Below are 15531 nucleotides of genomic sequence, written 5' to 3'. Positions count from 1 at the left end.
CATTGCAACCGTGTAACTGCTCATTATCATTAATAATAAAACATATATGTAAACTAGTTTCAAACAGATGTATAGATTGGAGATTTCCCTGCATTTATATTCCTATCATATACTCCCTCCGGTTCTCTAAAGCAAGTCGTTTTGAGGTTGTCTTAAATCAAACATTTTAAACTTTGACTACAAATAACTTCTTTTGGGTTGAGTTTAAAAATATAAAAGTGATGTAAATAGATTCATCTTGAAATGTAGTTTCATAAAAGTATATATTGACTATATTTTATAAATATTTTATAGCAAAAAGTTACAGTCAAAGTCATTTCTTAAAGACCGTGTCGATGTCCAAAACGACTTGTTTTATAGAACCGGAGGGAGTACCATATTAGTGATCAGGTACTCATCTGTCCCACATCCAAAGCACAGATCTGTGGCCAGCTCATCTCTCACGGAGCTGTATTGCCGACGTATAAGGGTGGGGCAGGGATTCAAGAGTTTTTTTATCTGCATGATAAGATCTTCTTCTTTAACCGGAATACTCAGGGCTATCTGACCACCGCGGATCGAGTTTTTTTTTAATAAAGTCTACGATGTCACACGATACTTACAGCACTTAATAAAAAAAGATACGGTATCATGCATCTAGCTATGTATCCGGTTTAGTTCACAACTACATGTAATTCCGCCATGAAAAAAAAAACTCTCTGCATGATTTTCAAATTCAATACAAACACGTACAGCACTGCATATAGTGCTATAGTTTTTTCAGTCACCATCAAGAAACATGAAAGCTCTGCTTTTTTGAACCACCAAAATTTTAAACAGACGAAAGTCTTTTTATATGACTACTTCGCCGGTACTTGAGGGTTATAGAAGCTAAGCAATCCAACATACCCGAAAAAGGGAGGCAAAAACTCCAACAACAATGGCCCCAACAACCAGAGGAGCAAAGCCTTGCATAATCGCCAAAGGACAATGGAAGAAGAACTTTGCACCTGGTTAGCTGTGTTTGTATGCAAATGTACTATGAACACACCCGGACACCTCAATTTACAGTGTACTCATTCAACCCACCTGGGGTTGGTGGCGCCGTGGCCGCGTGTGGATTCCTGATTTCATTTAATGTGGTGAATGAACCAGAGCATGCATGGTTGTTTTTTTACAAAAGATCATGGCCTTTTTTTTCGAATTTACTTATTCCACAATCTTTTGACGCCCCTTTGTTCTCTCGTTTTGAATGTATAAACACTGGCAAAATACCTGGTATGTGCTACCTCAAAAGATTTGCCATTCCAAAAGGAGAAATTAGCCGTCCTAAGGCTGGAAATTTTGCAGTTTTGATATGTGCCAATTCGAAAAACTTTCCATTTCAAAAGGAGCTCTTGGGCTGGCTATATGTTGTGTGGTTTTCATACACGTGCCACATTAAAACTTGCCATTGCAGCCAACTACAAATAAAGGTGAAAACTAGACACTGAAAATTGACAGCTTGTAGGGTTTTGTAAGAGAAAGCTATGTACCACCTCAAAACATGCCAATTTGTAGGCTACTATTCAAAATACTTGATTTGGTGAATTTGTATAAGAGGGCTTAATGTGTTCCCAATCTAGAGGAAAGCTACTACTATATATTACCCATTTTGCTCCCTTCGGCTGTCAGGTATTTGGAGAGGCTTCCGGTTTAAGAACAAACCTCGCCAAATGCTCAGTCACGCCCATCTTCGGCGGGGAGGACACTCTGGACGAAATCGTTCGAATTCTCGACTGTCAGGTCAAGTAATTCCCGCTAAAATACCTCGGGTTGCCCCTAAGCACCAAGAAGATCCCAAAACCGGAGTACCAATCACTAGTTGAAGCAGTGGCACGCAAATTACCCGTACCTCTATGGGCTGGCCGGGATGAATCTGTCAGAGGCAAATGCTTGGTAGCATGGCCTTCAATCTGCAAACCAACAGACTTGATCGGAACGGGCGTTAGTGACCTCAGACTAACCGGCTTTGCTCTTCAAACACGGTGGCTTTGGCTCTAGAAGATCGATCATGACCGGGCTTGGAGCCAGCTGCCGATCAACACAGCCCCTAAGATTCATGCATTCTTCAGGGCATCCACTTTCACATCTCTTGGAGATGGCCGGCAAGCTCTGTTCTGGGAGGACCGGTGGCTAAACGGCGACTGCATCTCTGACATTGCCCCTTATCTCACACAGCTGGTGCCTCAAAGAAGTAGAGCAAGGCAAATTGTAAGAGAAGGATTGACTAACAACAATTGGGCGCACAGCATAACAGGTGCGCTATCTACTGCAGCCATTGCCGAGTACCTCGAACTCTGGAACATGATGATCAACGTGCAACTCAGTGATCAACCAGACAGGATGATTTGGAGATGGACACCAGATGGCCGCTACTCTGCCAAATCCGCCTACACCATGCTGCACGCGGGTTCAACCAGGTTCAATGGCCACCAACTCATTTGGAAGACCGGGGGGCCCTTACGTGTTAAGCAGCCTGTTAGCTCGGTCTTAAACGATCGTAAATTTTCAGCCAGAACAGTATTTTTCTCTCACACCAAACCAGCCAGCAGTAATAATCTACGATTGTATACGATCGTTTTAGCCCCCGCCGAACAGGGTGAAGATCTTCATGTGGTTGGCATTCTATCGACGCCACAGGACCACAGACCGCCTGAGAAGACATGGCTTAGAGACGCGAGACACATACTTCCTCCGTGACTAAGAGCAAGAGACAATAGACCATAGGGATAATTGCATTGCTGCCCTCGTTTTCAACTCTAATTGCACGTTTACCCTCATTTTTTTAAGTTTGCATATTTGTCCCTACTTTTTGAATACAAAGCTGTGGTTTACCCCTGTTTCTCAGGTCCGTGAGCTGCCGATAAATAATGAATTAAAAAAAATGTTTGGAAAAAAATGAAGGAAGGGGAAAAGACTATACTACCCCTCTCTTATCCAAAAGATGCAGTCCTCCTCTTCTACTTTTGGCCTTTCTTCCGTGGCCGTGAGGAAATAGGGCCGGCTGCGCGGGGTCGGTGCGGCTAGCGGCCGGCACACGCAGAGCAGCGGCGCGGGGCGTGGGGGCGCAAGGCCTCTGCTGGTGGCGCGGCGTGCCGGGCAGGCGGCTCCGTAGGCCAGCGGCACGGGGGCCTAGGCGCGGTGGCGTGGGGCGTGCGGCCCTGCTAGCAGCGCGGCATGGGGGCTGGGCGGCCAGCGTGGCCCGACGTAGCAGGTCGGTGGCACTGAGGCATGGAGAGTTGCAGGCTGTCGGCGGCGCTGCGTTGCAGGCTTGCGAGGATGGCTGAAATGGATGATGAAATTCAAGGATGGCTTGCAAAATATTACAATATTTACACAAAAATATAAGTTGCGTGGATGGCTTGCAAATTATTATATTTTGATATTTACAAAAAAATATGTGTTGTCATTCATGTCAAGGGCATTTGTGTCTTTTCGGTCTTCACTTACCACCGTTAATTCTCCTTCACAGAATTGGGGCAAGTGGAAGCTTCAGATTAAAAAATAGGAGCAAATCCGCAAAGTTAAAAAAAAATAGAGGCAAAGGTGGAGTTAGAGTTGAAAACAAGGGCAGTAATGCAATTGGCCCGAGACCATATCACTGCATCATGTGCTTTCACTAGGAACTATGGCACCTCATTGTTCAAGCACTTGGAATGCAAATGCCGCAACCTCAGCTCACGATCAAGCGTTGGTGGCGACGGCTACGAGCTCTATGGTCCGGGCAACAGCGAGCATGATTCGACAGCTTGTTTACGCTGGTCTCATGGCAAGTATGGAAGGAACTAAACGCCCGATGCTTCGGGAGCTCTCTGTCCACGATGAACGAGCTGCTCCAGACAATTAGGGCCGAAGCCGTTCAGTGGATCAACGCTGGGGCAAAAGGGTTGGCCGCGCTTGCAGATCGGTAGCTAACTCAGGAGCTATCCCTGGTTTGTAATAGTCATAATGTAGCACATCACGGTGGCCAGACCGCTTGTAACATTATAACCTCTATCTTCTTAATACAATGATAGTGATACGTAATGCTCTTACGAGAAATTTTTTTGCTCCGTCAAGTTATTTAATTCTTGTTGTTTTGACATTGACAGTTTGACACGATATCCAAAACGTAACTTTGACTAAGAAAAGAAAGAACGGGAGGAGGGAGAGGTGGATGAGAATATTAGATATACATCCATCATCTGCACATTCAAATTTCAAAGCTAAGATAAAAAAAACATGTTTTTCCAACACTACTCATGCATCTAAAAGCCTCCGGTTAGTTATAAGCAACACTAACATTAACCAAACTCAATATCCCCACTTCACCCTTTCAGACACTATTTTTTGCGAAATAGGAGTTTTCTATACTAATGTCAAACTATTTTTTTTTGTGAATTGAACGTAGTTCATTTGATTAGGTTCCTTGCTTTGGTGGAATAAATCCATCTAGGTTCAAGTATTACGTTTGCTATGGGCGCTCATATTTTTTTAGATTTATTTGTTATTCTTTTGTTGGTAGGCGATGCATCCGTCGACAACAAGACATCTATGTTGATTCTATCAATCGCAAAAATCTATCGGCTCAGTCTTGCAGAGATGCTCATAGTGGCAGAGTGTGTGCGTCAGTGGTGTGTTCATAGGGACGAGTATACGTGCATGTACATGAATGCTTGCGTTCATATTGTGAAAAAAAAAACTATTATATTTTGTTTTCTAAACTTGGCAAAATTGAAAATGTTGCAAGAGTTGAAAAGCAGGTGTGCCTCCTGGCCACGTCCATGGACAAGCAAGGCCAGCCCATGAGTGTGTGACGGCCCACCTGGAGCCTGGAGGATGAGAGCTTCTCGCGGGCCTGGATCACGTGCGTGGATGCGCAGGTAGCCCATTGGCGGCTAGATCCAGCCCAGAGCTAAGTAGTAATCAATCAACTGTTGCATGCTAGCCCGACGGAAATAAAGGCCAATTTTGCCTTTCGTTCGGATGCTCCAGTGTTGTGTGAGCAGCGTGGTATTTTGCCATCACAAGCTGGTGTGCTTCCCCTAAAAAAAAAGGCTGGTGTGCTAACACTTGGCCCTCTGTGTGGCCGGAATTCTTCGGGTCCGAACGTTCTGACCTGAACGACCCGCCGATGATTTTCCACGCAATTGTTTTCACCTGCGGATGCTACATTCTGGTGGGGCTGCGGGGGCTGCGGATGCTGCGTGCCCCCTCCGCGGATGCTGCTTGCGTGGACGGCCCACGATGCGGCCGGCCCACAACCAGGCTGGATAGTTGGTGTCGACGTTTTATTTATTTTTTATTTTGTTTTCTTGTTTCATTTCTTTTTTATTTTATTTTCTTTTCTTTTTTTCCTTTCGTGCATCATTCATTTTTTATGTTTTATGTGTTTATTATTATTATTATTATTTTATATTTTTCCTTTCTTTTATTTCTTATTATTTTTTATGATGTTCTATGTTGTTTTTTGATGTTTATGTAGTATAATGTGATGGTCTACGTGTTTTATGTTCACGTGTTATACATGTGATGTTTTTTTTTATGTTCAAGTGGTATATATGTAATGTTCTATGATGTATTTTGCGATGTTCGCGTAATATACATGTGATGTTCTCGTTAATACATGCGATGTTCTATGATGTTTTTTTGTGATGTTTTAGACAGTATACGTGTGATGTTCTATGATGTATTTAGTGATGTTCATGTAATATATATGCGATATTCTATAATGTATTAAGTGATGTTCTATGGTGTATTTAGTGATGTTCACTTCGTATACATGTGATAATCTATAGTATATTTTAGGATGTTTGAAAAGTATCCATGTGATATTCTTTTTTATTTTTTCTCTATTATTACAATTTTTTTATTTTTTCCAAATGCTTTGCTCTAGATTTTATATTTTTTATTTATGTTATGTATTTACTTATTTATTTTTATGTATATTATAATACCAATATTATGAACCTAAAACTTAGAATATTGTTCTTCTAAACCTAGAATATTTTTCTTACAAAGACAGAACATTGTTCTTTGAATCTAGAACATCATCTCTGCTCAATAAAAAGTGTTATATCTTTATAAGGTAAATGTTCGTTAATAAAAATTGACCTAAATATATCCATGTGGGATCTTATTTTGAAGGATTTATCGCAAGAAACCTTATGGTGTAATTAGAATTTAATTTGGATATTTGGTTTAATAATTATTATTATTTTTAGTTCGTGCATGTGGTGGGCCCTTATCTGTGCGCTAATTATTTCTGGTGCCAGGGATCTGCGCGCAGGCGCGCGCTGTCGGCCGGTGCATTGTTAGCGTCCATTCAGCGGACCCTAGCAGCCCCCCTATGTGGCCCACCCATCAGTCCACCAACAAGCAGGGTTGCAAAGTCTAGTGTTTCGATAATGGCTCCAAATATTTCCCACGGGTGTGGAATCATTTTGAAAGATTTTCATTTGAATCATGCAATTTTTTTAGTATCATTATTTAAAAAATAGATAAAAAAATTGCATCCAATAGAATTTGAATTTAACCTATATCAAATGTTTAGAAAACCTTTGTACTTGTATATTTCTTGGAACAAGAAAAACAATAAAAAATAGTTAGGCTAAAACTCTTTTAGGAGAGAAAAGCAAATAAGTATAAATAGATGGTAATCATAAAAAAGGAATATGAAGCATGTAGTCAGGATTGAAACTTGTCTCGTATTTTCATTGGTGTTTGCTGTATTCCCAAATATGAAGAAGCGACTTGTATAAATGTTATATATCGAGAAAGGATATTTCTTTAGTCAAAAAACAGTGACATTACAAATATAATGTTATATCTCAGTATAGAAGATAAAATCATGAAAATAATGATATATTTTTGTTTTACTGACCTTAGGGATAAAATAAATCCTTTGGCTCACACCGCTTTTATAGCAGAGATTAGTGGGTTGGGGGCTATATGGTCTAAACTTGAAGCCGTGGGCAGGGCAGAGTGACTTTGCCAATTCAGACCCTTTTTGGAATGAAAGACTTTTATATTTCCCGTGTTTCCCCATGAAAATAAATTGATTCGTGTGATATTCCTATGTTCTAAATAAAGAAATCCTTAAATCTTTGATAAGTTATTGAAAAAATAATATAAGTACCTATTTTATACTATCTCTACTTATTCGATACTTCGGAGCACCTTTTTTAGATATCTTCTATTTTTGTACCACTCGATTTCCCTCTACATCTCTTTTTTTTTTCAAACCACCGCAAAACTTTTTTTTTCAAACCACTGCAAAACTTTTTTTTTAATACGCAAGAGCGTTGCGTATCATTTGTATTTGTATTAAGAAGAAGGATTTTACAGTACAAGTGGCCTGAGCCGGCTTTGCACTAGCCTTGCTGCTGCGCTCTCAGGCTCGCCATTCCTGCTGCACCCGCCTGCATCCATCTGTCGGCCTCGGCCTGGATGATCGGGATGAGCTCCTCAATCAGTTGCAGCGCAGCATCCCTGAAGCACCGCGCGTTCCTTTGCTTCCAAACCTCTCAGGAAACCAGCGCGAACAGCGAGTCCATGCCGGAGCACTGGGTGCCGGTCCAATCGTCAGAGCGCAGTCACTGCCACCAGTCGATGATTGTTGCTGAACCTTGCGGAAGCTGATGACCGAAGTCCGAAGGCTTGGTAGATTAGGCTCCATACTCCCCTGGTGTATGGGCATGTGACGACTATGTGTTCGATGGTTTCCGGCACCTGATCACAGAGATAGCAATGCTCCCTCGCTTCCAGTCCGTGGCGTCTGCAGATTACTCCCTTGTGTCTGTGGTTGCCAGCTTCATCCTCGATTCGAGCATGCAGATTACTCCCTCTAGTCTAAAATAACTATTTCATGATTCATTTTTCTAAAATTTTGATCACATATATATACTAATATTTATGATTTATAACAAACATTATTAGATTAATAGTAATTGAATATATTATAATTATATAATAAATATGTTAGAAAATAAATATAAATGTTGATAATGCTTTTGTAAATCTAGTTAAACTTTTTCAAAAATAATTTTTCGAAATACAATATCTACGGTTATTTTGGGATGGAGGAAGGACCGCTGGTGGTGGACTGGTCAGTGGACAATGCTATGCTATGGCTGTGAGTCTGTGACCTCATCAGCACACGCAGATTCTCTGAACCTTGGGTTCTTGTTTACGACCGATCATCCATCATCAGGTTACAATGTGTCAATGTTACATGCATGTCGTCAAGGATGATCATCGGTAACAGTATGTTGAATTGCTGTCTGCCTGTCTTGGTGATGCTGCCTGCCACCACTGAGCTATGACTATGAGCCTATGACTGAGCTCACATGCATGTGGCACAGGACTGCACTATGGCGGCAACATGCTGATGATGCAGTGCAACAGTGGTCAATCACAGTCCGTAATAGATGGCAGATGCGTGGAGCATATATGGTGGTAGGCCAGCCCAATGACACCTTCTCTCCTTTCACTAAGCTAGTGACCAAGTTGATGATCAAAGCAGGACAAGCAAATAATTCCTCTTGTCAAAAGAAACGGACGGCTATGAAAAATCTTGGCCCCCCTATATATATGGCCACCTCCCACAAAGATTCAATGCAAGACAAAGATCATCTTGGTATGCAAGCAAGATCTTGTTGCATTGGAGCATATGCGTTCCATGGCTGCCGCTGAGAATGAGATCAAGATAGGCCAGGTCGACGACGTCCAGGAGCTGCACCGGACGGGCCTGCCGACGGTGCCGGATCGGTACATCAGGGACAGCGACGACCGGTGATCGACGTCGGCGAGCTCCCGCACGGCGACGAGCTGGACAAGCTCAGGCTCGCCTGCGAGGAGTGGGGCTTCTTCCAGGTGGCCGGCGTTCTGTGACGGCCGGGTTGTTGATCGATTCATCGCGCGTCATGCTGAGATGGAATTGGTCTGCATGCGTGTGTGTAGGTTGTCAACCATGGCATCGCGCACGAGCTGCTGGACGAGATGGAGAAGCTGGCGAGGGAGTTCTTCATGCTGCCGCTGGAGGAGAAGGAGAAGTACCACATGGCGCCGGGCGGGATCCAGGGGTACGGCCACGCGTTCGTCTTCTCGGAGGACCAGAAGCTGGACTGGTGCAACATGCTGGCGCTGGGCGTGGAGCCGGCGTCTATCCGGCCGCCGAAGCTGTGGCCGACGGCGCCGGCCGGGTTCAGGGAGACCCTGGAGGCGTACTCCGCGGAGGTCAGGAAGCTCTGCGGGAGGCTGCTGGCGCACATCGCCGAGACGCTGGGCCTGGCGCCGGCCACGTTCGGCGACATGTTCGGCGAGGCGGTGCAGGCGGTGCGGATGAACTTCTACCCGCCGTGCCCGCGCCCGGAGCTCGTCATGGGGCTCAGCGCGCACTCGGACGGCAGCGCGGTCACCGTGCTCCAGCAGGACATGAGCTGCGCCGGCCTGCAGGTGCGCAGCAAGGCCGGCGCCTGGGTGCCCGTCCACCCCGTCCCGCACGCTCTCGTCGTTAACCTCGGCGACACCCTTGAGGCGAGCAGAATTCGCATTTGGTTTCTGTGATTCTGTCCAACACACCACTCGACACTGACCACGCTGCTGCGTGTGCAGGTTCTGACGAACGGCAGGTACAAGAGCGTGGAGCACCGGGCGGTGGTGAACGGCGAGCAGGACCGGCTGTCGGTGGTGACGTTCTACGCGCCGGCCTACGACGTCGAGCTGGGACCGCTGCCGGAGTTCGTCACCGACGAGGCGCCGTGCCGGTACCGGAGGTTCAACCACGGCGAGTACAGCCGGCACTACGTCACCAGCAGGCTCGAGGGCAAGAAGACGCTCGAGTTCGCCAAGATTGATCCGCCGGCCGGAGAGCACAACGCCACGGCTCCTCAGGAAACCTGTACCGGTAGTTGCACATGATTTGGTCAAAGCTGCATCTACCTGTGCTTGCAAGTTTGCAAAAGCAAACAACTGTACTAATGAAAGCATGCAGTGCCGTATCAATCACCTTTCTTATCTGAAAACAAGAGTTACTGTTGTATTTGGTGCGTGTTGCTGAGTGCACCAGTCTGTGTCTTGCAACTGTGCAACACGTGTCAAAGCTGATTTTACGTCAAAGTACACAGGCAAAGCTGCTTTGAACTCTGGCCATCAAGTCCATGACCCTACATGGGAATGGGATGACCGGCCGAGCTTATCTCCTGAGATACCATGAACATGAGGTGCAGAAGATGATAATGGGAGCGGCACCAAAAGGCAGGAGAATTAGGACGGCTCGCTTTTCCAAAAGCTTGTGATATGTTTTTTTTTTTTCCAAACACATCATCATTCTTGGAAGATAAGGGCGACAGAAAAAAAAGTGGACCTCCTGAGGGCATGTTCGATTAGTGTGGAATGAGGAAGGAATTATTTTTGCTGATCAATGTTATACAAATTAGACAATGGTTCCGGCTAGGAATCATTCAAGGTGTCTATTCTAAGGTAACCGCACAGGCCCTAAGGAAGACCAGAGGGAAGAATATGGGCATGCTTGGATAACTAATGTTATCCAACCGAATAGGATACCCATGTTCTAGACACGGTATCAGACCTGAAGGGGGCAATCTGTCATGAATCCGGCTTCATCAGAATTGGAGAACAATAATAAAGCCTGCAACACAAACACAAACACCAACGCAATTTATGGAGAAGGCAGACTAGCTAAGATTTGTCAACCAAAGATATCGAAACAGGCACACATCATTCATCCTACTGATCTCAAACAAATTGTGAGCAGGCATTCGCAACAATCTCCCCCCGGCAGTGAAGCACAAGTGACAGAGCGGACATTGGCATAGTATATGCTAGTACTAAGATGATAGTCACAGAAACGAGCATCTTGATCACAGGGATCAAGCATCATGTACAGTTCCAAGGGTATCGGTTCTTCTGCCAAATAACATGCAAGATGAGGCAAAAGGGTCAAGACGCTTGAGCTGACAGCCCTAGATCCTGGGAATCACGAATGTCATCCGCATAAATCTCAACTGAGTCGTGCATTCGTATCGGCAGCTAAATCTTGCCTGTAACAAGTCTACACTACGAGTAAGCTGGGTAGCTTTGAGCAGTACCAAAAATGAGCTGCAGCAAAAGTTGTACTTCAGGCAAGCCATGTTCCAAAACTCTCCTGTATGTAAGCTGGGTCATGGATGGATGTTAGGTAAAGTTGCCTTCCCACTCCACTCGGTCCAAATAACTGCTGTCCGATCAACCAAGTGTCAAGCTACTGCATCTGCCAAGCAGTTCCTCCTCAACAGTCTGCAATGAACGAAGGATTGGATCAGATGCAAGCTAGTAAAAAACAAACAAACTAACCATTAAACTGTGGTACTGTAACAGGTAGCGCAATTGAATTTACCTTGTACGTTTCAAGCGTCAGCTGACCACTGATTTGTTTCTCTGTCACATAATTGACATAAGTTTCCATCAATGGAGCATTTACAGCCTGCAATGAGTAAAATCAGCAAATTGTCTCATGTTTGTTGCATGCATGCAATGTAAAGGATTCCAATAAAGCCTAGGCAACAGCAGATTTCACTTTCCTATTTAACAATTCACTCCAGGTAGCCAAGTGTAGAGGGCGCATAAATTGGGAAATAAACAAGGAACAAGGGATTTGGAGTTCATAACGAAATGCTAGTCCAAAATCAAATTTCCTTGCCCACGTGCAAGTCTAGTAAAGTTTGGGCAAGGAAACCAAACATAACAACAACACAGGATAGCCTACATCAACTGTATGGTACTACTTCTAACAGAAGCAGGAGCGACATATAGTGTTAACGTGACAGTAGAAAGAAACCTGCAAACAGAGCGGGTAGCTGTCCCCACTTGAAATTTCCAGATAGTAAGCCAGCCTCTTGGTTTCTGTTTCCATACTTTCCTCAACCTGTAGACAACATAATCAGCAGTGTCTACAAGCTGTAGAAGAACGGCATCAACTCATACAATATTATAAATATATTGACCTTAGCAAGGTAATCTGGCAAAGAGTAGTGCCTAATCCATTCAGAACTTCTCATGGAGTAGTAGCCATATGTTTCATCAAGAAAAGCATTTTGCATTATGGATTTGACTTCGGAACAACATATGCCATGCATAACATCGTGAAGGCTCGAATCCATCATGCTTCCATCACGTTCTCGTTGGATCTAGGATCAACTTGGATGTCATGTACAGAAGGAATGCGTTGAAGAAAAAAAAGGGTGAAAGATAGAAATTACCAGAGTAAGAAGAGCAGTTCTTGCTTCATCATTGAAGTAGGAAAAGACCTAGCAGATGGGCAAAGGACATAAGAAGTTGCAGACAGAGAAGTGGGTAAGCAGTCTTCACAAGCAGGAGGAAATGTGGAAGCAAAACATTTTCTTGAATAATACTCACCGGACCAAAGAAAGCAGTAGCAGCAGTATCGCTAAGTGATGGTAGTTTGTACTGCTCCACATAGCAGCGGTCCAAATAGCTGAAGAAGCCAGTTACACATCTAATCATGATGCAATAGTTTGACCACATTTTCACAAGCTCTCTGAAAAAGCTGTCATTTTGCTTGTGCATGAGATGGGGCAGAACCTAATAAACAAACAAGAGTGAAAAATGTCAAGCCAGGGGGTAAAGGAAGATATCCTTGCCAAACTCAATTAACTTGGTAAGCATCTCTAAACTGAATTGTACACAGATACATGGAGTATATCTGAAGTGGGGTATTTCGATAGGAATGATACCATGGTGGTTCTACAGTAAATCAGGGTAGTGTCTACTGTAATAAAAATGACATTACAGAGGCACTACAGTAAAGCAGGGAAACCACAGTAATACATCTTCTGCTTTCTCACTCTAATCCATATCTATTTTGTTTGTGACAAACTGTTTTTTACTTTGTCAATGAAAATTTAGGTATGAGCCTCTCCTCCAGAATTCGTAAAGAAACAGCAATGTTTTGTTATGTTTGTACATGACCACACAAATATGCACAGAAATTAGATTATTACACTTTAAAGTTTCAACCATAGTAGTTCACTACCGTATCCACTTTATTTATAATATTAGCACATGCCTATTTCACATCACATCAACATATCACAATCATGTGTAATTTTGTTGTGAAAATGTATCTGCTTTTGTTGCTAGGGCAATTAGAGACACGATGGCTTTTGCAGCAATTCCGGCTGGTGTCAGCTCGTAATTTGCCTCAAATCAAGGGCAAAACACAATAGTAAAAGAAACCAAATAGTACTGTAGGTAATAAATATTCAGCAAATAGTACAAATGTAGATCTAAGCTTCATTTTTTTTACGGGCAGCAAAGCTCTGGTATAGTTGATGTGGATCTATACTATCAAAGATTTATTAGCCAGGGTTTTAACTGAGGAAAAATATGGCACTAACACAGACTCATGTGTCACAAGGAGATATAAAAAAGGCAAGAACTGCACCCACAGTGGTCCTTTTTCAGACATGATTTTAGTCATCCCTTTTCAGCATTAGAATTCGAGATGTTCAATTCTAGAATATTTTACCTCAACTACAGTAGGTTATGGAGTAGAAACAAATAATAATAATTATAGTACCATTGTGCGGACACATTCTGCAAGCGTCATCCTGAAACCATTGTACATTTCTTGGCAGTAATGTTGTTTCTGCACAGCCATCTTGTAAGCACAACTAGAATAATAGAGGAACAAATGATGAGCTGCAGCTTTAAGTAGCACATGGATAATAGTAAAGATATGTATTGCATCTTGAAGCTGTAGAAGCATACTCATAGTAGTTCATGTACTCGTTCACAGTAGGCCTTGTACTGGTGCACTCCAAAATCTTCGAGCATTTTAAAATCCCCTGTTCCAGGACTTTCCAGCCCTCCTCAAAGCTTAGGTGGCCGTTCATTTTGCTATTTTGTTCTGACGCAGCTGCAGTAGTTAAAAATGTATCACAAGTTTTTATTTTTTTAGATTCAGCAATAACAGAAGAAATGAAGCAAAGATAGATCTTTTGCTATGCAAGTGCTTCTGGAACAGATGGATTCCGCGTTGCAGATGTAAGGATCTATGAGTGATACATATGAACTTGATACTATAAACTGCAATGTGAATATCTTGCGCATATAAACCTATTTCTATCCAGTTGCTAAAACTATCAACTCATAAATATGACATACACAAGGAACTAAGGATTGAGGAAGACATACCCAGACTTCAACATAAATTAGCATACATTATCAATTCACTGAAACTGAGTAGTACAAGTACAATGAAGTTGTCAAGATTAACATTTTGATGTAATGGCCAAAAAAAACTAAGAGCAGATTAACATATTGATGAAACAACCATCACAAGGTATCAGTCAAGGCATGGCCAGATGATGCATTCGATAACACGATCTGTAGCTGAAACTCAGGATACTAACTTGAAGGGGATGATAAAAAAATCATGGTGAAAAACAGTACAACTATAAATGACACCTTGTACGTAATAAAAGAGAAAGCAAGCAAGATATTGGCAGCCAATCAACAAAGCAAGCATACGCAATTGGATGATCACGTCTCACCGGACAGATTCGTTTGGTTTCGGTCTACTCAAATTCCTAGAAAACAAACAAGGTCAAGCATTCACCATACATCGCGACAGATTTCTGGCCACACAATTCCCACACACCATTGATCCCAATGTAAACAACCATAGGTTCATAGCAGGCGCGGACTAGGCCAGAGACACGCGTCACGGGGCTGTCCCGTTGAAACCCCAGACTTTGCAGACAAAGCGCAACCCCAGGCAGAGGGTGATTTCGCGCGGGGAAGAACGCAGGAGAGCCTAACCCTGTGACCCAGGCAGCCACGGGCGGCTGGACGGAAAGGCGCAAAGGAGGCTAACGGGCATGACTAGACGGAGGGATTCCGATTCGATCGCTCCGCTCCCGATCGCAGCGACGGGGAAGCTGGGGGAAACGAGGCCAGGCGAGCACCCGTCAACCGATGGTTTCCGCGAGGGGAGGGGACGACGAGGACGACGGCGAGGAAGAGGAGGAGGAGGCCAGTACCCACGGAGGTGGAGGCGTCGGTGAGGATCGCGCAGTGCTGCTCCCCGCCGGTGGCCGCCCGCCAGGTCTCTCTATAGCCCGCCGGCCGCGCGCGTGGTCGGACGTGGGAGCGCAGCGGCGGCGGATGGGGGTGAGTGAGGGGTTTTCAAGGGATTTCGTTTCTTCTCTCCCTGTCGGGGTTTTTTTTTTTTTTTTTTTTTCTTTTTTTGCCGCTGCTGTGGAAAAGGTGGAAAAGGCTCGGTGGTGGTGCGGCCCGGCCCGGGGGCTCCGGGTCTGGACTGGAGTCCGGAGGGCAGCCAGCAGCGGCCTCGTCCTTTTTTTTTTCCTTTTCTTTTTTCATAATAGAAAAAGGCAGCGGCCCAGTAGTTCATGGCATGTATGGAAAAGTTGTTTGCCCATACAGTTCCATCGAACCACAGGCACTTCAGTTTGTACGTCTTGGACCTGACCAGGTAACAGTTTAAGA

The 15531-nt window shown here is 44.0% G+C and overlaps 1 protein-coding gene and 1 pseudogene across 2 annotated transcripts; one reads left to right on the top strand and one right to left on the bottom strand.

The window, feature by feature from the left end:
• Window positions 1-8213: 8213 nt before the first annotated feature.
• On the top strand, window positions 8214-10042 carry LOC136453991 (protein LATERAL BRANCHING OXIDOREDUCTASE 1-like; annotated as a pseudogene).
• Window positions 10043-10851: 809 nt separating this feature from the next.
• On the bottom strand, window positions 10852-15230 carry LOC136453990 (cullin-1-like). 2 transcript variants are annotated; one of them, XM_066454542.1, is made up of 9 exons: window positions 15066-15230; window positions 13792-13939; window positions 13601-13694; window positions 12418-12603; window positions 12261-12308; window positions 12006-12188; window positions 11813-11926; window positions 11399-11485; window positions 10852-11298 (listed from the first exon to the last, which is right to left on the bottom strand). In XM_066454542.1, exons 2-9 carry the CDS (start codon window positions 13914-13916, stop codon window positions 11248-11250), a joined length of 888 nt encoding a protein of 295 aa, XP_066310639.1. In that variant the 5' UTR covers window positions 13917-13939; window positions 15066-15230; the 3' UTR covers window positions 10852-11247. The 2 variants fall into 2 exon arrangements, with proteins under 2 accessions (XP_066310639.1, XP_066310640.1); XM_066454543.1 differs by having other exon boundaries at window positions 11840-11926.
• Between the last annotated feature and the right edge of the window lie 301 nt (window positions 15231-15531).

The sequence above is a fragment of the Miscanthus floridulus genome, chromosome 5 (assembly GCF_019320115.1).
Source record: "Miscanthus floridulus cultivar M001 chromosome 5, ASM1932011v1, whole genome shotgun sequence".
NCBI classification, from domain to species: Eukaryota; Viridiplantae; Streptophyta; class Magnoliopsida; order Poales; family Poaceae; genus Miscanthus; species Miscanthus floridulus.
This window is presented reverse-complemented; position numbering and strand designations above follow the sequence as displayed.

Excerpts from the sequence above, each read along its gene's own strand:
- LOC136453990 (XM_066454542.1), bottom strand. The coding sequence starts at position 13,916 with ATGAACGGCCACCTAAGCTTTGAGGAGGGCTGGAAAGTCCTGGAACAG. Across the intron at positions 12,189-12,260 it reads GAACTGCTCTTCTTACTCTG|ATCCAACGAGAACGTGATGG; the intron begins GTAATTTCTATC and ends AGTTGATCCTAG. Across the intron at positions 11,927-12,005 it reads TGCCAGATTACCTTGCTAAG|GTTGAGGAAAGTATGGAAAC; the intron begins GTCAATATATTT and ends TGTTGTCTACAG.